A 22,802-nucleotide genomic window follows, 5' to 3' on the forward strand; every position below is an offset into this window, starting at 1 on the left:
TTTTTATAATATTTGTTTTGTAGAGATGAACTGTAATGTGCTGCTTTGGGTAAGTATCTCTCCCTTGCTTTTCACCTTTCCTTCTCTCCTCTGACATGTTGACAATTTACAAACATTCAAAGACTTTTGGACTGGTTTTGATTGCTTGAATTCCAAAACTATTTAACTGTTTTATACTCACCTGCAAGCGGGAAAGGGTTGCGAGTTTTCTTTGGCTTGTAAGTAAAAATTGAGATTCCAGAAGAGCTTTGGTGGAATAAGGCAATTAATGACTGTGTTTTCTGCCAGTATCGGAAAGAGTACAGGGTTTGTTGTTCTTCCCTGATTCTCCCCATGTGCAGCATGGAAGGGTCCATCGTGCGCCTGCCAGAGATCGTCTCCTTGAAGAAGAAATACAGAGCCTACCTCTACTTGGACGAAGCTCACAGCATTGGTGCAGTGGGAGCGACGGGCCGAGGAGTTGTGGAGTACTTCGGAATGAGTCCCGATGATGTTGACGTATTAATGGGAACATTCACAAAGAGTTTTGGTGCAGCTGGAGGATACATAGCTGGCAGAAAGGTAAAAGGAAATCATAAACAATTTCACATCAAGGGTGTGGGAACTGCTTTCATATTATACATGATATATTTCAGTAGGTTTTTTTCACAGACTGCTTAACATGAGCACTATTCTAAAGTTAGCATCATTTTTGCCTGGATCCCAAATGCACATCAAACAGTCAGACTTTCTTATTTTTGTCTCATGTTCACATTATGTAATTTGCTTGAGTTGGGTTATTTCTGTGCCACCCTGATGATTGTTGTTTGTCTTGGAAACGTTTGGACACGTTGTGGTTGGCTAAATATACTTCCCTACATTAATTTGCATGTGGATTGCTCATTACTTTGTTTCACATTTGTAAACAGTGTGTGGAGCAATATTGAGAGTTTAAAACCACAGTTTCATCCACTGATAATAAAATTCCTAAAGAGTTGTGGATTGACATAGCTGCATTTTTTAGGAGAATGGAGAAAGGTTACTGGGGGCCTTTTGCAATAGTAAATTCTGTGTCCTCAGTTGCTCCACGTACATTAACAAAACAGTCTCTTGCCAACAACAGATGTCAACAAAAAGTAGAGCTGAGCTTGCTTTAACTGAGGGTGTAGAAGAGAAAGCATAATCAGCACCATTGTGAAATGTCATTGGTTTTGTTGCTTGACAGAGATCAAATGGTTGCTGATTATTTGCTCTTTTCATACCCAGCTGAATGTATTTTTTAAGCAGTCTGCTGAATGAGTGGGAAGCCTGTTTAGACAGCCCATATGGTTGTTGTCAGGATAACATTAATAAGGGTAGTCCTACAGTAGAATAAAAGGGCTATAAGAAAGTATAAACTGTGTATTTTTTACCGTCTTTTTTGGGTTTGCCCCTGGAGATTTTAAAACCAAGTGTCATAATACATCAAGAATCAATTTTCTTTGTTTCATTGGCTTCCTGAATTTGTATCTCTGCATTTATTTCTTACCAAAGACAATGTGGCTAATGTAGCTAGAAAGTATAGAAAGATTAGACCTGTGAAAAGTAGTTTGATTTAATTTATCCTCTAATCCTTGGAAGTTTTTTTAAATGCAAACAGGTTGCTCTTTTCATGCCTGTGTGTATCACCAAGCTTTGCCTCAGGCTTCTCAGCCTTGGAAGGCTGCTCACCCATTCACCCACTTACATTCCTTTCTGCAGCCAAACACTCTCAGTGGCACTGTTTATTCTGCATCAGCTGGAGCCCAGAGGCCTTCTTAGCTTTTGACCAAACCCTTAGGAATACAATTGCAATATGGCCGTGCATAACCTGTGTAAGTTTAGGTAAATCTTTATCCCCAGCACTGGGATTACTGCATAGACTCATACAGTATTTTTGGTAGTGATTTGTGTTACTCTCACTGGATTTTTTTTTTCTGATTATATTTTCTTATCAAAGTCAATTTTCAAGCAGGCCTCATCCCTTCCTCACTAACATGCTTTCAACTCTTAGTGTGGTAACTGTTACTCTGATATTTTGCACTAAGGGACATAAGTTGTTGTAACAATGAAGATCTTAAGATCTGAATTCCTACTGCAGGCCTGGATTCAGGAGAGTTACTGGTGCTTTAGACATGCCTACAGTATATCAGTGGTTTTTCTAAGAGCACAGATTGTGTTCTTAGTTATACCAGGAAACGTTAAAGCAATTATACCAACTCTAACATGACTGTACCTGCCGCAGTGATTGAAAATTTTGATTGAAAATTTATGTGCTTATAGACAAAGATAGATCCCATTAAGGTTGCTTTTCCTGGGCTAGGTCATGTTGCAGAGGACCTATACTGATGTCATATAGCCTTTGTTTCATTACCAGAGAGGAACTGAGCAGCATTATTTTAAGCACAGCTGTTCATTGGTCTTGAAATTATTTTGGCTCCTTTATAATAAGTCTTAGCACAGAAGTAAACATTATTCTATTCCAGACTTTTGTTTCAGCTGTAATGGCCCCACTTATATGGTAAAGTATTTGCACCTGCCTGATGTTTCTTCAGGCCATGTATCAACAGTGGCAGCCAAGAAAGCAATCCAGGAGCTGGTGAAATGTCCTCTTCCTTTTGCACATTCCCACTCCTGCAGTAGTTAAGAGGGAGATCTGTTGTTTGGCCAGCTCACAGCTCATTCATGCTTTGTTTTGCTTGTGTAAGGACCTTGTGGACTTTTTACGAACTCATTCTCACAGCGCTGTGTACGCCACATCTATGTGTCCTGCCGTAGCAGAGCAAATCATCAGGGCCATGAAATGCCTCATGGGACTGGATGGGACAGCACAAGGTAACCTACCTTCCTTCCTTCTTTCCTTCCTTCCTTCCTTCCTTCCGAATTCCTTCCGAATTCCTTCCGAATTCCTTCCGAATTCCTTCCGAATTCCTTCCGAATTCCTTCCGAATTCCTTCCTTCCGAATTCCTTCTGAATTCCTTCCTTCCGAATTCCTTCCTTCCTTCCTTCCAAATTCCTTCCTTCCTTCCTCCCTCCCTCCCTCCCTCCTTCCCTCCCTCCCTTATTTCAGCTGCAACCAGAGCATCTCCTGGGTACACACACAAGCAAAATGTCATCCAGCAGCAAAGAAGTATGGCAATGCAAAAGAAATCCTTCTTATTGTAAAATTCATACCCAAATCATCATACTTCTAAGTGCTGTCGACCCTGGGGGTTTTTTCCATGCTCATCCACATGTAGCAGGGATGGAAGTATTTTGGAATTCTGGCTGCATGGTAGCCAGCCCATCCTGTTTTGCAGCAAAAAATAGAAACACATGGATTTCCCTTGTAGTATTGTCTGACCCTGTAGTCAGTTTCATAAGGATATGCCTTCATTTACGGGCTAGGTGTTGTTAGTTTAGCTTCTTTGTAAGTGTGAACCTTCAAAATGGCAAGCAACTCAAGCATGGTGCAGCATTTCAGAACAGGTATTGAATGTTAAATAATAGTATGAGAAGATGATTATAATAATTCCTACCTCCCTCAGGCATCAATTCTGGTGTCCTGCACCTGGTTTTGTACTACATTTTGTCCCCAAAGCATTGACTGCTTGGTGTCTTTATGAAAAATCAGGTGTATTTCTATTTGTCTCTTGAAGCTGCAGATGCAGCTACTGTCCAATCCTCTGTGTGACATGCTCTATCCTCTGCGTGATGTTTTATCCTCTGTGTAATATGCATTCTATACAACAAACAAAACAACTGTGACATATCTGTCTATTACTGTTTCAAAGCAATGCTGATATGTATTCAGTGTTCTAGGACTTAAATCCCAATATGGAGAAAAACTGATTGGATTTGTGTATTTTTTTCGGGAATGCTGGAGAGTCATGATGTTCTTTAACATGCAGCTGAAGGTACAGATTCTGCTCTGAATTGCAATGTTTTATACCGGTCCAGCAGTGCTATTTTCTCTTAGTTTGTCTGAGACTAACAGAATTAATTCTGTATTAGTCCTCCCTGACAGATATGACTGGGATAAGGTGGGAATGGAAGAGATAAAAGAGTAGATGAGAGCAGGTAAGATACTGCTCTGCACTACTCTGCTGCAGTGCCCTAGAGGGCCGTTTCAAATAGATACTCAAATTACAGATACGAGGCTATTGAGACGTTTATCGCAGCTCTTCAATGAGACCAGAATTTACAAGACCCCAGAGTACAGAAGGAGGGATAGAGAATCCAGTCCCAGTGCCAAATTCTGCCGAGTGCAAGGACAAAAGACAGCAAAACTCCGGCGCGATGTGCAGACGATGAGGAAGCGACGCTCTTTTCATTTTGGCAGAGAAGCCAGAGCGTAAAAACTGCTTCCAGCTTGAAATTTGGAAGGTCACTGCTGCATGTGCTGATGCCTACATATGTTCCATATAAGAGACCACCTCCGGCACGTTTCTTGCAGCCCGGGGCCGCGGCGTGCGGGCCGTCGGGCCGGGCGCGCTCCCTGCGCGGGCGCTCCCTGCGCGGGCGCTTGCCGTGAGAGGGCGGTCTGACACCGAGCCTGCCCGCGGCTGCCTGGCTCGGGAGCGCGCAGATGCCGCGTGTGGAGCGTGGAACACGCAGAGCGCTTCCAGGCCTTCAAAGCCTGTTGAGAACGCTCTTCGGCTAGCGTGATTCTGCATGCAGTTCAGTGCAGGGTAAGAGGAGAACTGGGTTCAAGATTTAAGATGTGCGTGTCTGTCTTAGGGCTAAGAGCTTGAAGCATTTTCTCTTCCACAAGCAGTGTTGTTTAATGACACAATGTTTGTTTTTCTGCGCAAAATAAGAGCTTTTTAAGTCTTCTGCAAATCCGTTATGAAATAAATTAGTGTTTTGTCAGTTTTTAAAAAATTGTCTTGTAATATGAAATGCAAACGATTAGAAAAACAAATGAATAAATCATATATCACAACTTAGAGCATTGCACAAAGGCTAGCAAGCTGGCTATGATGTGTAAAAATGTTTCTTGTCCTTCTGAGCCAGACTAATTATTTTAGTCTTTGGGTTTTCTTTCATGTGGGCCTCCCTTCATTAGGCTGTCTTGTGGACTACAAAAAAAACCCACAACCCAAAATACAGGGAAAAAATGCTATGCTGGACCACACTACAATGTGTTGCTTTGGCATCAGAGAGAGGAAGGTGGTGGCTTAGAAAGGAGCAAAGAACAGAAGGGAGAAAGCACTGTCTCTCCTTAGATATCTTTGATTCCTAGGACAATGACCTTGGCAGAGTTCTTTTGGTCCGCTATCACAGAAAATGGTGAATCCTGCATGTGAGTTGTTCTTGTGAGGGCATGAGCTGTGGAGCAGAGAAGTTTCAAGTGAACCGAAGTTGCTGCAGGGTAGTATCGACCACGTGTTCTCTGGAGGCCTCTCGGATCCATAGGAGTTTATTTTGCAATTTGTTTTAAATGGCATTCTCTGCCCACTGGATGATTATCCCTTATAAAGGGAATCCTTTTTAAGGAGACGTCCACCAACGGCTTATCCTCCAGAGGTCATTTCTCTAGGGGAGTGAGCCTTGCAAAAGTTACTGGGAATGTTTTAGAAAATAATGAAATTATAGTTTGCTAAAAAGTTCCATGTGAACTAGATGGTGCTTGTTGGAAAGAGGATGAAATAAGGGGAAAACAAATGTGTTAATCCAGCATGTTCTTCCATCTGAACATCATGACTGACTCCTTGGCGGGTTAGCAGAAAACTAAGAGAAGGAAAACTGATTTGGTCATTTCAGCTGCTGCTCAGAAAAATCCATATTTTTTGGTCTTCTTTATTTTCCCAGATATAAGACTATTACATTCCCTTCGATTTCTTGCTAGTTATTCTCCACTAATTTGTTAGGCAGCTGATCTAGAAAAGACTAGCACAGATGAAATTATGTAGTAGGTAATGCCAGGGCCCAGAAGTGCAGCAGTACTGCCTGTGCATCCTGGTGTGTATCCAATTGATTGATCTTATATATTTTCTTCCTTTATTTTCAATCAGTAAGAATATGGTTGTTTGGAAAAGGAATCGAGATGTGCATTTCCAGGACAGGATCAGTATACCAGATGCATGACTGCAGGATATGAATAGATGTTTATGGGCCCAGGGGGTACTGCTTCATCACAAGGAAGGAACAGGTTAGCACTTTCAGGGTGATTCTGTGAAACCTAAACTGTTCAGCTGGAAGTTACCCACAGCCAATGTCTGTTTCAGCATAAACATGAGGCTATGTCCCCTACCAATACTTGTGATGGTTGTGAGACATTAATGACGATGTAACTGGGAGGATACTGCAGAGCCCACAGCCAGCTATTGCAGTTTCCTTCTTTTGTTGTGTTTTCTGTGGTGACTTGAGAAAATGAAGGGCAAGAAATGCTAAATTAGGAGAAGGTAGTAGCTCCCTCAAAACTGATATACAGCATTTTTCCTGCCTGGGAAAGAGGACTAGGTTTAGGTCCATATTGCCAGTATTTCTTGAGTGACTATGTCCAAAGAATCAAAATTTTTTACTACAAAAAAATGCAAATGTGAAATCAGATTTTCAGTGGAGTAAAAGTCCTGTTTTTCAGTGCCATGTTTCACAGAACTGTGAAAATCGATGTCTTGTAGAACAAAACACATTCGTTCTTAGTACCATAACATCGTAGGTACTTTCATAGTTCCTATAATAGAGTTGTTCAAAAGTGTATGAACTTCTGGCAGCTGTATTTCCTCTAGTAATGTCATAATGCAGCAAGTTCCACAGTTCAGCTCATGTAGTCTATTTTAAAAAAAAAAAGAAACAATTTTATCCCTCTTAAGCCTTTGTGGCCTTTTCATCTCAAATGTATCTCAGCTCATTTATTAGGAAATATGGGAAGCAGAAGTTCCCATGGCATTTACTCTTTATATTTCATTATATAGATATTCTTTATGTGTTCTCCTTGTGGCTTCTCATTACACCACTGGAGATACCTCAGGAAACTCAGCAGCTGCCTTCGTGGTTTTATCCCATGATGAGACTGGAGTTGACTCAGAGTGTTTGGACCCCGCACAAATTTGCAAGTACACTTACTTGCATGCAACATAGCCCCTCCAGCTGTGACCTCAGACCTTTTCTTCCTCCCCCCTTTCTGCATGAGAATACCAAAAGCATATTTTTACACTTAAATTTGATAGGTATAAAATAGAATCACTAGGCAGACGGAGTTAAGACTGCTGGGAAATCCAAAGCAATTTTTTTAATGACTAATAATAGATTATACTGGTGTAAAAAGCAAATTGCAGCATTTGTAAAGGAAATATTTTTTCTGTTTAATGCATGGCAAACAATAATTCACAGCAGTGGGCATTTTTCATGTTTTTATGGGATGCTGAAACATTTAAAAGCCTGTCCTCTCGAACTAGTAAAAGATGTTTTGTTAAAAGATAATTCCTGAAGTTGTTTAGATTAGAAGTGTTCCTTTAAAATGTTCATTTACTCTCCCATTTGTGCTGATTGGTTTATCTTTTTGTAACTACTGGCTTTCATTTGTGTTTTTAGCAAGCGCTTGGGTTCTTGCATTTGAGCTCATTCAGATTGTGAGAAGTGGCAGAATGCCGCTTTCTGTTTTGGTTTGGCATTAAAAAGATTGTTTTTTAAAGGTTCCTTTTTAAAGGTATTTCCATTGATCTCAGATTTTTTGTATAAATGGAGGACCAGCTCCTTAAAGTCAGTTTCCAGCATTTTCCTCTGCTATCTGTCCTCCAGAGTCTTTTGAAAATATTAGTTTTGCTTTGTCAGGATCCTCTAAGTTCAGAAACCTTAGTTCCACATCACTCCAAGCTGGCATAAGCCAGCACTGGCACAAGGAAGGGCAGTCTTGTCCTCAGTTTCTCCTCCGCCTGCCCATCCTGTTTCTCGTGCCCCTTCTCCCTACGCCAGCGTGGGTGTTCGTGCAGCCATGCAATGAACTGAATCAGAGCACTGATGTAGCTGAAAAGCAACCAGCCCTCCCACTCACGGTTAGCCCACACCCAAACTGGTTCCCAGAGCCAATCTGCCATATGGCTCCATGAGTCCCAGTGCCAGGACTTGAGCAGCTGGAGCTGAGAGGAACAATCCCTTCTGCAGCAAAATCAATGTCTGCCAGACTGGACTGATCATGAAGCTATTGCTCTAAGCTTTAAATCTGCAAGTGACTTAGTGATGGACCCCTTGGACCTGCTCAAAACAGCTTGCAGAATCAGTCATGCTGAAGTCTATCTTTTTTCAAATTCTTGTTTTGCTGCTTCATTCTGAGGGGATTGCTTCTCTTAGGTCCTTAGCAAGCAGAATGCTTGAACCCTGGCTTAATTGTAAGTTAATATTCCCAGTAAGTATGTGGTCACATTTCAAGCCCTTAAGCACATTTATTCCCTGTTTGCACAGCACTGGCTCCATGACTAGGGCTTCCAGTCACGACAACAGTGAAGATATTAGTGATAGTAATATGCTGCCACAGTTATTTGTATATGCTGAACATCACAGATGTTCTCCCAGCAGTGGATGATGAAACAGAGCTAAATTTAGACATCTTTGCTCAAAATGAGTGAGATATGCTGTTCTGGTGGAGACACCTGCCATGTGATTCACCTGCCACAGGGCATCAAATGTATGCACGGAGAGTCAGTGGATCTGAACAAGCAGGGGCTTTGGACTAACAGCATTTGCAGTGACTTGCAAGATCTCTGAGGATTAACTGAATTCTACCTCATTTGCAGTCACTTTTTCCCCATTCAAAGTTAAACCTGTGCTGGAGTCCTCTAGCAGACCCTACCCATGGATAGATAGATGTTCCCTGTATCCTGAAATAAGCATCACCTGCAGGCAGAGGAAGGATGTCAGACTTGGATGTGACCTGTCCCCCAGCAGTGACAGCTACGCTTTCCCCAGGGACAGCGGCAGGCAGCTCCATGACACAGTCCCCTTTCCAGGGTGTCTTTGCTGCCGGAAGAGTGAGGATCCCTCCTCTGCTGCAGATGCCGCTGGCGCTGCGGTGCCCGAGGAATCCAGCGCCTGCCTGGCTCAAAGCAGCAAAGCCTCAGCCTGCCGAGCGCAAAGCAGCGAAGTGCCGCTTCTCGCGGCATCCGGATCCCTGGCACTTCAGAAACACCTAATGGGATGCAGATGGAGCGCGTTGTGCGCTGGCTGGTTTTCAGCGGCGGGACGGACCCGCTTCGTGATTAATCACCTGCGCTGGGAGTAAACAGGACTCAGCCAAGGCTGGCTGCTCTGTCCCTGCATTGTATATCTGAATATAGATAAGGTGCTGGCTAGGCAGAGCTGACTCATCCGAGAAGTAAGGTAAAAATGACCCAATCTTTACAATTTTTCTCCTTCCTGCTTCAACTGAAATTGCCATTTTTCTTCCTGTAATCTTCTCTGGACGGTGTTTTGCAGCAGTTCACAGTTCAAATAAGTCCTTAAGGGCTTATTTAGCAGCTGAATTAAGTTGAAATCACTAGGTTTCTAGTTAGCATTAGATTGTAGAAGTAAATGTCTTCACTTCTCCCCAGTTCATTGCAAAGTTATTTTTGATGAAGATTGTTTTATCTGAGAACATATTTCCTTTAGGCACCCCAATTTTATAGCATTCTATATGTGATTTAATGCACATGGAGCTGCATGTGTGTTACTCTTATAATAGAACCAGAGGGAAAAAAATCTGTCCATCTGCAATAGTTTAGTGGGAAAGAGCTATTGTTTTCCAATTTTTTTTCAGCCTATGGAAGTTTGCTTTTTCCTATCTAGCTGTTAGTAGAGGAAGGCAGGGAGTTGAGTTCCCCATCCAAGGAACACTGACACTGGTATGTGAAAGTCCAATTGTGTAATTAATTATCTACAAGGACCCTATGGAACAACAGCTGGAGAAGATTAAAGCAGGTGGATTTGTGTCTTGAAGAGCCCACTGCATGCCAAAAGCCAGTAAGGCGTGGGGTTATCTTTCCTGGAACGGGTTCAGGAAAAATAGCTCTCCTTCCCCTCCTACACCTGAGATCTTGATATGAAAGGCTATGGGTTGTTTATTCCTGTTTTCAATAGACTGAGTCACAACTTCCAAGGGTAGAAGCCTACAGGAAGAGTTCAAAGGTAGACTGTTTGTGCAGGAATTGAACGCAGGCAGCTTCTCTGCTTATGAACATTCTGTGGGAGGCAAAAGCAGACATCTCTGGAAGAGGAAAATGAACTTTTGTTTTAGAGAGCTGATACTTTCACTGCCTCTTTCACTGCCAGGATAAGGTCCTCAGCTGGCATAAACAGCAGAGTTCTTCTGAAGTGCACAGAGCTGTGCCAGGTAAAGCCAGCCTGGGATCAGGCCCTCAGACATGTAGTCAGGATGCCTTCCTGATGTCAGGTACCCTGAAAGTGTGTGACAAAGCTTCTGCCAAGTCTGTTTCTCCAAGTGGCTCTCTTAAAAAGCTTGTTGCTTCAAAGAAATTATGAGCAAGCTACTACATTTTATCATTTCTCTCTCTCTCTTGCCTTCTTTTTGTATTTTTCTTTCAACTAAACCATATTAATTTTGAGCTATAAAGCTTTCTAATAGCCTGCAGAAACTAATGAGCTAAAGCCAGCAGTATGCAATGATGCGTGTCACATAAAAATATAATCAGCATTTTTCCCAGAATTGCCGACACCTTAGAACTTTGCAGTAAACCAAATATTTTTAAAGTGGTGCAACCAAATGAAAACTCTAAATTTTCCAGCAAAGGTGGATTGCTGATGCCAGTAAATCTGCTTTTCTTGTACCATCCAGGCAACTAATCCTTTATTTCAGAAAAAATCCCCATAAACTGGCTGTGTATGTTCCCACCAGCATGAAGATAACTTGTGAAACTTGGGAATTGTTTATCGTTTACTTTTCTCTCTTTCTGTCCCTTCTTAATTCAGTCAATAAGAAGATGTAGAGCACTTAATAAAGTCATTCTCAGCCTTAGCTGAATACTCTGGGGCATTAATGGGCTTAATTTTAAATAGAGGAGGGTTGGTTTTCCCTGTCCAGGCTGTTTTTTCCAAACATGTGCTGTGTTGTGGTTCACATATTTTATGGAATATAACTCTCTGGATATGCTGCTTGCTGTGCTGTAAGCTCTTTGCATAGACTGTAAATCCTCAAGGATTTTGCAAAGTAAGAATTTTCTAACACATATATTTACTGTCTAGGGACCTGATGCTCTAATTAGTCCCATACAGGTAAATTCTTACACTCACATAGATGCAGCCATATTATTTTAGCTCAAGGGTCTGCTCTGCAGATTTTCACTCAATAAATATTAAAGGATGCGAGATCACAGCCTCAGGAATCAAAGAAAATACTTTCTAAATGTGGTGGTTTTAGTTAAACATACTACAGTGCATTTGGACTAAGACCTGATTCTAAACTGAATTCATCACTTTTAATCTGCAGTGTAAAGGGAAAATCAGGCCAATGAAACAAAAATAAATGTTTTGCTCAGATCTACCTCCTTATCTGACATTGGAAGGTCCCATAAAGGAATGAAAAACAGTGTTGAAATACAGCTACAAATTTTAATGGTTTTATTGCTCTTATTGGGACAGCGTATAAGAAGCCTGTGTATATGATGTGTGTCTGTGGTCTTTGACCACAAAACTTAACATGAGAAAGGAAAGTGTTGACATTTGGTAAAGAAATAGATTCCTCCCAGCCACCCACCCACAAATAGTGTGTGTGTAGCAATCGTCTCCTAATGTGCTTTTTTTCCCTCCAGATATATGGGAGTGCTCTGATCTTTTATTTGGCTCTTTAATGCATCCCTGCAAATGAAATTAGTATTCTGGGATGTTGCTAAAACATTCAAGTGGCTCTTTTGCATCAGCACTGGCTGGCTTGAAATGAGCTCCATAGGGAGTCTTGAAAGGGGAGATCTCACATCACAAACCAGTTGAGGATGTAGAATTGGGAAAGGAAGATTAGAAAAGGAAGAGGTGTTTGACTTTTGGGGGGTTGTCTGAACCTCCTCTTTCAGCTGTAAAGTTTCCTTAGCTGGAGTATAAATTTCTGGCACCAAAACTAAGTAGAGACAAACTGATCACCTCTGGGCCCTGCACATATGTTTTGATAAATAGCGAACAGCACAGCCTGGAATCTTGCATGGCTCACACTGTGTTTCCAGCTCTGTGGTAAACGCATGAATAGAAAGGAGAAGGCAGCAAGTCTTAAACTGCACTCACCAAGAACATCTGCATTTATGAAAAACTTTCCCTAATTGAAAATCTAGTAGTTTCAAATGCTTTCCAACTGAGAGTTTGGAAACAAGCTCAGGGGCTGCTTATATAGCAAGAAACAGCAGTTGCTTCGAGCCCCCAGTTCAGGTTACTCCCCACCCTCTTCCTTGTAACTCGGACATTGAGGAGGTGCTAATAACATCTTTACAAATTCTAACAAGGGAAAAATCTCTCTTTAGACTTCAGCCACATTATTCTCTAACTCCCTTTCCTTACCATCATCTCCCCTCCCCTCCTCTTCCTCCTGTTTCTTTGAGATCTACTACACCAAAAATATTTTTGGAAATACCACAGACTATTGTTTTTATTAGTGACTGGAAAGCTTTGTAGTAGGATGCTTTTGTGTTTCATTTGTTTTCCTTGCTCTGGCACAGCTGTTTTTGCTTTAGCAGCATTAGAGAGATGGTTAAACTATTTGTGGCCTTTTCTAACCCAGCAGATCTCTTCCACTGAGTGCTTTAAACTGAATGACTGAGACTGTAAGTAACAGGTTGTCTGCATGGGCAGTTGTGTGCATAAAGTTATAAATGCACTGTTTTTATGAGATCTTTTAATTTGTTCAAGCAAAACACCGATCACTGTGAAGCAAGTCCCACTTTTCCTATAAATTTCCCAGCCAGAAAACTGACAGAACCTTGACTCGGGAGGATACAGAACAGATGAAGTAGTAGATCTTGTTCAAACCTACGCATGTTCAGACATATTAATGGAAAAGAGGTTCATGTAGGTATGGTGATCCCCACGTCAGCCAAGAGGGAAAAGGAAGAAAAGCCAGAGCAGATGGTGGGGCAGAATGTGGTCTGAGGACAAATCTGCCAAAGGTGGCAATGTAACTGCTACAAACGCTTTACTGCCCACTGTGGTTGCACAGAGCAAGATGGGGAATTAGGAAACAGCCATCCAGTGAGAGAACGGTGACAGCAGAAAGTAGTAAATGAAGAATGAAGCAAACAAAATGTAAAGTAAAATGAAAACGTAAATGGAGAGTGAAAACATAACACATCTGTGCAAAGGCAAAGAGGAAATGAGTTGCACTGGAGGTTTCAGTGTTCATGTCTGGTGACATAATGTAAGTGATATTGAAAGTATGGGCTGATGAACAGCAGGAAAATGAAAGCTAAGAGTAACTGGGTCCTGCTAAATCCCAGTCTTACCACACATTCTCACCACCTCTGCTGGGCAGATCCAAGCTGCTGAACAGCAATCAGGTTTAGAGACTCAATCTGCTTAATGGTGGCTTGCCAGTTTTGTTTCTGGTGAGGTCAGGCAGATGACAGACCTGGCTCGATTTGCTGTGTGGCCGTGTCAACTTGGACTGGCACTGGACAGGGATGTGGGTGTGGAGGAGGTGGCACCATCCCTGTCAGCACCTCACAGCAGTGGAAAAGCAGCACACAGATCAGCTTACTGATTAAATATAATGCAGGTGGAGTAGTGAAAGGACATATGATATCTCTTACTACAGTAATGTAGAGCATGTCTCTTCTCTCTTTATGCAATGGGTTGGGAAGCAGTTGCACTTGTCAGAAACCACCTCCTTAGTGGCACTGCAAAAGAAATGGCTGAAATGTCTTTTCAAGCACATTTTTTCTTTGATGTTTTTTGTCCTTTTCCTTCATAAAAATAATTGGTTTCAACTCTTCTGTCAGTTTTGCCGGGGGTCACATCTGTGCATCCATGACTAAATGAGGGCAGGGACAATGCAGAGATAATACTCAATTACACCGAGAAATAAATTCTCTATTTACATGTCTGCACTACTTCTCTGTAGGTGTGTGTCATCTAGGAGGCTTTATTTAGCACAACAAAGTCCAGGGAACTGCCCACATGTCTATCCCCAGAGAGGGACTGTTTCTACCATGGGAAGGCACCTCACAATTACAGGAGTATCAACCATCCATCCTACAATGCCACAATAATCAGTGTAGTTGTATTTAGCTCATTCTGTGTTTTTCTTCTCAATCAAATAGCAACATTTACATTTCAGCCAAACTGTTACCCCCAGCCCTGATTCTTGCCTGTGACTAGACCCCAGTTGTGATCTTTACACTGACTGTTCTCCTGACTGGCTCATTTCAGGGCTCCAAAGAGTGCGTCAGCTGGAGAAAAACACAAGGTACTTCAGACGAAAACTGCATGAAATGGGCTTCATCATTTATGGCAATGATGATTCTCCTGTTGTTCCCTTGCTCCTTTATATGCCTGGTAAAATAGGGTAAGTATTGAAAAAAAGTACTTGTTTTGCTGGCAAAACAAGCACTATTCATGTTCATGGTTATTTGGTATATGTTGAAGAAGATGATGTTGTGTGGTAGGTGCTTCCCAGGAGGAACATACACTGTTAGTTGAATACGTCATTTAGTTCTGCTTTCTTTTAGATTTGCCCGTAGATTTAATTTTGAGTTGTTCCAGAATTCAGAATTTTAAAATCTTTCTCTTTTCCTTTTTTAACGTGGTCTGGAATAATACTTTTGATAACATTTTTCATTTGAATTTTTTGGTTTTTAATTTGTAATCATTAAAGGAGACATGTTGCCTTTGATGTATGAATTGGTTTAGATGAATGCCTTTTTGTCCCATCTGGTCTTTGAATGGATTTTGCATGTTTTACCATTCAGTTCCACTCAAGCAGCACTTACTTGTGCACTGACTTGGGCACACAGACCAGAAGTCAGTCGTAGCATAATGTAAGGGTTGAGCTGTAGGGAGAATTTGCAAGTAGCTTAGGGTGGCTGTGAGCTCTAGGTCTCATACATACCACACAAGCCTTCTTAACTCGCAGAGTAATTGTGAGGGCAAATAAACTATCACACAGATTGGTTTATTTCTATTGATGTTCAGGAACCAAGCATTCATACTTTCCAGAAGCCCAACCTCTTCCATGCTTAGGGACTGTGAATGTCCGCATGGTTTGATTTGTACTCAGAGACTTTCATTGACAGAAATGAATTGTTTATCGTGCAGTGCCCTCTCTGCCATCACATTTCTAGGATTTGACACCCACTTGGCTTCATGAGCGGCTAAGCAGCAAACAGTCTCAATCCTACTGGTAAAATTCTGGCTTTTATGGAAATCAATGGGAATATTCAATCAGTCGAAAACAGGATTTTATCTATTGTTGCATTATATCTGAATGTTTTCTCTCTGCATTCAGTTTATTGGAGATAATTTATTTCTGATTTTTCTCCTTCTACTTTTTCTCTCCTTAGGGCTTTTGCAAGACGCATGTTAGAAAAAAATATCGGGGTGGTCGTGGTTGGGTTTCCAGCTACTCCTATCACAGAATCCAGGGCTCGGTTTTGTGTGTCAGCTGCACATACACGGGAGATGTTAGACACGGTAAGCACAGCAGATGTCCTGCCCAAATTAACTTCAGGTGCAAAGGAGGCTGGGAGAAGCTGTGCCTCTGTTACTTTGAATCTCAATAATTCATTTTTACATTTGTTTTTCTGGCCTTGTCACTTGATCTTTAAAGGCATTCGAGCCTTATACATTTTATTTTCTAAAATAAATTATCGGAGAGTTAACTTCTTATGTTCTTCTATTTCTAAGAATGACCAAATCTGTCATCACTAATAAAAACCTGCATGAACAGCACAGCAAGACAAAAGTTAAATGCTATGTCAAAACTATCAGAGTAGGAAACCCAAAATGAAATGGAAATAATTGAAAATCAAGTTTTCCATACGCATATTTCTATTCCATATTTCCCCATGTTTCTTGAATTGCAGAAGTATATGGGACAGCCTTGGGGGTACAGGTGGAAATTGCAAACAGTATTTGGAACTGTTTGAACCTAATTAAGTTTAGTTGGTGCTGTCTGGCCAGTCTCAGTTCCGTATCTTTCTCGGATATCAGAAATACCATTAACAGTATGTTGAGACTTCCATCGTAAACCTCCGTTCCAACGCAGTCAGAAATGTGTTTAAAATAAACTCTTTGAAATTTTCCATCTCCCTTTCTTGCCGAAGGTGGTTTTGGCCTGGCTTGAGATACGTTCTTTCATTCTCATAATAAGCCAACTTGGAGGCATGAAACACAGAGGCTTAACAATAAATTTCAGGCTTTGTTTTTCCTCTCTTCGCACGAGTGTGATGGTCAAAGCAAAAAATCCTTGAACATGGAAAGGCATTTGAGTTAAATATGCCACTGGTTCATGCAGACAAGCACTTGTGCCTGCAGAGAGCTCCTGACTCTCCTTTTGCATCCTGAGATGTGCATGGATGTGGAGGCCAGAGCCTTGCCCTGCTGACCAGCTCCCATACCAGTGTAGGTAACTTTCAAACAACATCAAAAACCTGCCTTGCATGTGTGCAATGTAAAATTCCTGCTGCTTTTAAAGGTGCAGTAGTTATTAACGAGGTACAATACCGTTAAGGTAGTATTTTGTAGAACACAGCATAGCTCTCGTGTTGGTCCTTGCCAGCTTCTGCTGTTTGACTGTGTGGATTTTGGCTTATGTAACTGGTAACAGGCAATGAAGTTGATCTGAAGATTAATCTCTTGAGGCTGCTGCTTTGATTTTCTTCCTTTCCCCCTGCCCCCAAATGTCAAGCCCACCACATTTTTGGGCCATCATTGTACGTTCACTTCCTGCTACCTCACGTTGCTGCTTCCAGGGAAGATCTGACGCTCCCCAGTCATCACTGAACGTGCTGTGGTCTTGCCACAGTACTTGTGGCACTCTTACAGTTTGGGGGAATGGAAATGCCCTGAGTTTAATTACTTGCAGATTCAAAGCTTTTAGGACAAAACACTTTGTGACTGTGCCTAAACCCAGGGTAACAACAGGTAACAAGCACGATGAAAATGCTTCCCTTTCACAAAATTTGTTTTGTATCTCAGCCTGGAACTAAAGAGGAAAGATCCATGAAAGGGAAAGCTCCCAAGAATAACTTCCTTAATGACCTGGAAGCTATCTCTCTGCATAAACCATTACTAAATTACTTCTTTTTGTTCTAAATTACATCTTGTTGTTCATGAGCTTGTTTTAGTGACTTAACAGAAACAGGCTCAAAATCAAAATTGCTCTTTCCTCCTTTGATGCCAAAAAGTTGGCTGCTCTTGAATGTGGGTCAGGTGCTGCAAAACACTGAGCTGCTACCCTATGATACAGAATTCCCTGCCTACCTTTTGAATCTACTGAAAGCTGGAGACTCAGCTCAGCAAATTGCATTACAGTATTAATGAACAAAAATTAAATGTCTCTGTTATATTAATGTAAGATAATGGCGTTCACTAAAATTATCTTCAGCTATTCAGACTGTTTATGCTGACTCTGCTCAGCACTGGGGGCTGAGTCCTACCTAAGAAAATGCATTGGCAACTCCAGTCTTTGGGAGCTATGGGGAAATACTGAAGTATAGCTTACACGTTTCTTTTGCACAAGCAAAGATAATTTTTGCCTGGGTTGTAACCTCCCTATGCTTTTAGAAAAAGCAATTTTTTTCATCTGTGCTCTATTAATGCATTTACTAATAAACCGTAACCTACTGAAGGAGCAAATTCCTTTCTCATAGATGCTGTTGTACATCTACGACTGTATTGAGGTTCACTGTTCTAGAATGAATGTAAAATTTGCCAGTCTGTCTTTTAAACTTTGATTGATGTTCTTTTTATAATCTTCTTGTTCTGCAGTAAAGTAGAAGTTACTAGAACTTCATTTCTTTTCCAATAGAATTGACAAAATATCATGATCTTACAGGTTTTGAATGCTCTGGATGAATTGGGTGATTTTCTACATCTGAAATATTCCCGGTATTCCAAGTCATCTCATCCTGAACTGTATGAAGAATCTAGGCTTGAACTTGAAGATTAAGTTTTCCACCCATGAAGAGAACATTATGATGCTATGAAAGGGCGGAAAACCCGAAAACTAAACAATACAAATGCATTTCTTCCCTTCTAAGGACAATTTTTATTTCTCAGTTAATTGAAAGAAGGGGAAGCTCGGGTGTTGCATCATGTTGTATCAAATTTCTGTATTCAAGAGACTGAAATATTGATACAGATTTGCCTCCCCAGGAGAGATCTATTCTTCTTATGGTATTTTTGATGCAGAATGAATGCATCCATTGATCCAGTTGCTAACATACAGCTTTTGATATAGCCCCTTTTTATGAAGAGGCTTCGGATAGTCTTAATTGTGACTGAAATAATAAAGTTTGAAAAGTTAATAGATTCCAGTGTAATATAGCTGAGCTTCATCAGTGAGACTGACTTTTATCTGTTAAAGATCATAAATCAAGATGCCAGTGTGGACTGCTACAAAGGAATGAGCAGAAAGTGACCTCTTTAACTAAGTTGCACTATCATGCATTTCTCCAAGGACAGAAAATGTTAGAAAAAGGCTAATGCTGAGAACAAGAAAAGTAGCCTGATGAGATTGTATTTCTGACAGCAGGTTACAGGAAAGGGAAAATTCCTCCTCCCCTCCACAGACCTTTTCTCGGCCTCTTAAATGCACTCTCAACTTTGAATTGTACAAAAATTTGGGCTTAGACATGAACAGAAATGCGTTTCTGCCAACGCGTTTGACCTACAACCTATCACATCTTATCACTACCTAAGCTCTTCAGCAGGCTTGCTCCCTTTTAGTGGAGCAGTAGTAAATAATTTTAATAACCATTTAACTTTCCCGTAAAAACCTTGATCAAAACAGTCAGATACTTGCAGTTCACAAACTGCAGATGACATTTATGGGCCCCTTCCTAAGTTTCTTGAACTACTTATGGGCGTAATAAATTCACTAACAAGTACATAATGCCGAAGCTGTTATACAGAATGTGAAGTTCAAGATACCATAAGCAGTTCTGCCACCTGTTAAATAGAAAGCTCCACCGTTTCTATACGTGCTACAGTCATCCATGTAATAACATTTCTTGAAATATTCTTGTCTGTTTTATGCATGTCAGGGGTTGTCCTGTCCAGGAGTTTTTTTGAGTTGTTTGTTCTTCAAATAATTATTATATCACCCGAAGAGGAAGATGCCCTTGTCCCCTTGTCCACTGCCTGAGTGACAAATGCTCAAAGCTACCTGAAGGAATTGTTCCAGCCAGCAGTTTTCCTGCCATGCCAGCAGTGGTATCGTCAGGCTTGTGTGGGCTCAGTTGCTGGAAGGAGTTTGGAGGCTTTTTCCTTTTTGTTTTTTTTTTTTTGCAGCGTTGAAAAGCAGTTCTGCAGCTTTAAGAATGAACTCCAAACAATTCCATGCTATCAAATGTCATTGTAAACACATCAGATGAGAGATGTTTAGCTTTCTGTTGCACAGATGTACCACACTTTCATGTTCTCTTGAAAGCTGTGGTGTAAACTTAACCCGCAGCTGCAATATTAGATTTAAGAACAGAACAATTAAATTGCGGAGTACCAATTACACTATATTACTCCCTGCTTGTTAAAGCAGCTTTCAGGATATAACAAGGCTGACTGATTATGAGGGCCCATTTTTTGTTGGATTTTTGTTGTTGTTGTTGTGCAAGTTAATAAAAATCCCGTGGTGCTATAACTTTAAGAATTGATTACAACACATTCCATAATATCAAATGTCAGCTTTAGGAAACGTGTATCAAGGGCTGGGGGAGGACTAAGTGGTGTGTCATGTGATTCTTCACTGTGGTAGATGGGCTTCGAAAGCACTGCGGAGGTTCAGGGGAGCTGTGTTTGTGGATAAGAGCAAACTCACTATATAAATATTTAAACACTCGAGCACAGGACAAGGAGAAATTAGGAGGCATGAACTTTGTCTTTGAGTAACGTGGCAGTTTGTGGTGCACAGCTTTGTTACATGCAGGGTGAGTGCACTTACTGTGAAAGGAGATGGGTTGAGAAATTTCTGCAACCTGTTCCTTGAGGAAAAGTACTGGATTTGATAGATTGCTTTTTGATCTCTATTGCTGAACATCTGTGGCCAGATCCTCAGTTGACTTCTGACCTTCCGTCTTGGGGTATATAGCCATAGTTTATATTTCAGCAAACATTATTACACGTGCTGTTGCAGGCAACACGCTATTTCCCTCAAAGAGAGGCCTGAGACTGATTAAACTACAGAGTGATCACTTTCTGTACCCCAATAGGGGAATGTTTTCAGTCTAAAGCTGAATTCTTCCTGCCCTCAGAACATTACTCTCACTCATGTTAAGGAGACAGAACAGCTATTTTTTAGAGACTGTCAGTTGATTTATTATGTGCTCTCTTCTGATTTCTTCCATCCCTTACACACTAGAGAAAGTACAGACTGACTACCCCAGGGCTTGGGGAGCAGTTAGGGAGAAATCTCTGCTCCACTGGTGCAATAATGAAACTCCCAGGAACTTTAGTCTTTTAGATTTTCCCCATGAGGCTTATAGTCTGGCACTTGCTTTTCTAGCAGTGTGGAGTTTTTCCTGGTTTACTTCAATTTTAATAGATTTAGAGTTGAACAGCATTTGAAGACTCTATTTTAGCTCATGTAAGAAAAAATCCGATAGAGTACCCATTAGGGAATTTGCACCTCTAGCACAGGATCATGTATTTCCTAGAATGTGCTCCCTCTTCAGGCATGCATGTTCTTGGAAAACATAGTTCTCTGTAATTGCTTTAGAAGGTTTTGAAGAAGTGCCTTCAATAAATGAAAAAAATGCTCAAGTTGTCATAATTTAATCCAGTGGAAATGTAAGTATAACTAACCTTTTGTGGGCAAGCTGCATCCTCTTATCTTGCGTAAAATCTTGATTGGCCTTTATGATATGGGAAAACTCAAGAGTTTCTGCTTGGCAGAGAAACTGAATTGTTTGCCCTTTCCTGTACCTTTATTCTACCTCATCTTTTAGAAAGTCTTCATCTCCTGAGCTTATCAAACTTGTCAAAGTGGTTCCCCCCTCCACTTCTCCTGTTTTTTCTATTGTTCTCTCTGTTCTGCTGCTTTCTGCTGGGGGAAAGCACACAGGCAGCTGCAGTGAACCTGAGTGCAGCAGTTGGCTTTTTGGGCATTGCCTCACTGCCTGCTTTTCCTGGTATTCTCATCAGCTCTTACAGACTTTAATCTTTCCAAGTAGAAGTTTTTTGTGACTGGTGCTAAATTTCTACGCTGAATTGAATCTGAACTGCCCAAGCTGTTGAACCAAGAACGGGCTTGTTCTGTCATTTTTGCAAGTGTAGATCAGTTAAAGTCTTGCTTTGAAGTGCATACTGTTGGTTTAAAAGTAGTACAATTGTGAGAGGAACCTGCCAGTGTGAGGTGAGCTGCCTGCATTTGTTTCAGAGGGGTTTGAACGCTGGTGTCTCTGGACTGTTTCACAGCTGCTGCTCTTCACAGGGGACCAAGATAGGAGTGGATCTATTTAAGGTAGGATTTCAGCTGGCTTTTATTTTCTTTTTTTCCAAAATGTGTTTTGTTGAAGGTGTGTTGCATGTTTCCCTGTCCTGCTGAGACAGGGAATAAAGCAGCAATGTAGGAAAAGCAGTCTGTACTAAAGGTGTTTATGTACTTTCTAGCCTGCTTCAAAATCCAATAGAGATTCTCTAATATATGATCTACTTTTTATTTGTGCATGAAGGTTAATTGTTCTACAAATTAAAACACAGATCAGGACCAAATTTTAAGGAAACCACACCACCAGCTGAGAAATGGCAGACGTCATGCCATTATCGGCAGCTGAACATTCGAGCCTCCAGATGCCTTCAAAAACAGCATCTAGGTGTTTCCCTCATTTACCAGCACATCCAGGGTGGTTTGTACTCCCTGCAGAGCAGTCACAAGATAGTGAGAACTCACTTTATCCATGTGGGAGACAGAGCTTCAGACTTGTCAAGATGGTCCCAAAACCACCACCCATCTGACCACACAAAATAATAGTTCAGCACCATTGGAACAGGAGTCTGGGGTCTGAGTCAGGCTGGTTGCTCAGCACTTACTGAAGAGGGGAGTGTGCTTCCACACATGTAGCATGTCACTGACAAGTGACATAAGGAAGCAAAGATAAATCCATTTATATCATGTGCTAACCAAATGAAAAGCGTGTGTAGTGGCACAGGATCTGGAGAGATGTGGTAGACCTGGAGACTTGGACTGGATCCAGTTGTGTACAGAGACTTTTTGTGCAAGCATTACAGGAGCTATTAAATCTTTTTAACCAGCTAGGTGGGAAAGTGGAAAACATGCTCTTTAATATCAAAATAGTGACTTTGAAGGAGGCAAAGACAGAGGCATCCCACCACCTGTGTTGTTCCAGTTTGTTTATGAAGAGAAAGGGTAGACAGGGTGCCATAGCAGGTGACCCTGATACTTGGTACCCTATTCATAGAACCTTTACGGAGAGTCACTTCTGCCAGATGCTGTGTTAAGGCCCAAAACTGTTAATTGTTATCAATGTACCTGAATTCCACAGCTTGTGCTGCAGGGGTGGCCAGGGTTGCTTGAGCCATCAGCTGTAGCGAGCTGTGCTGGTGCTGGAAATAACTCAGAGATTGTTTTAGTGACAGGAGTGCACAGAATCACTGATGGCTAGGATGCTCTTACTGGGTATCACTGCTGGATGCCACCGCTGGGACTGCCTCTGCTGAGGTGACAACTGCCTGTGCT

The 22,802-nt window shown here is 41.3% G+C and overlaps 1 protein-coding gene across 1 annotated transcript in view; it reads left to right on the plus strand.

Annotated features, from left to right (window-relative positions):
* Positions 1–18,059, plus strand: part of SPTLC3 (serine palmitoyltransferase long chain base subunit 3) — a gene marked incomplete at both ends in the record, with an annotated part of 78,366 nt that extends 60,307 nt beyond the window's left edge. The window contains 5 exons of the mRNA XM_082302655.1: positions 342–561; positions 2,706–2,832; positions 14,321–14,456; positions 15,451–15,580; positions 17,946–18,059. Of these exons, the coding sequence (XP_082158781.1) occupies positions 342–561; positions 2,706–2,832; positions 14,321–14,456; positions 15,451–15,580; positions 17,946–18,059 (727 nt within the window). The remainder of the gene's footprint in view (positions 1–341; positions 562–2,705; positions 2,833–14,320; positions 14,457–15,450; positions 15,581–17,945) is intronic.
* Between the last annotated feature and the right edge of the window lie 4,743 nt (positions 18,060–22,802).

Source organism: Coloeus monedula (genome assembly GCF_965178545.1).
Source record: "Coloeus monedula genome assembly, chromosome: 2".
NCBI classification, from domain to species: Eukaryota; Metazoa; Chordata; class Aves; order Passeriformes; family Corvidae; genus Coloeus; species Coloeus monedula.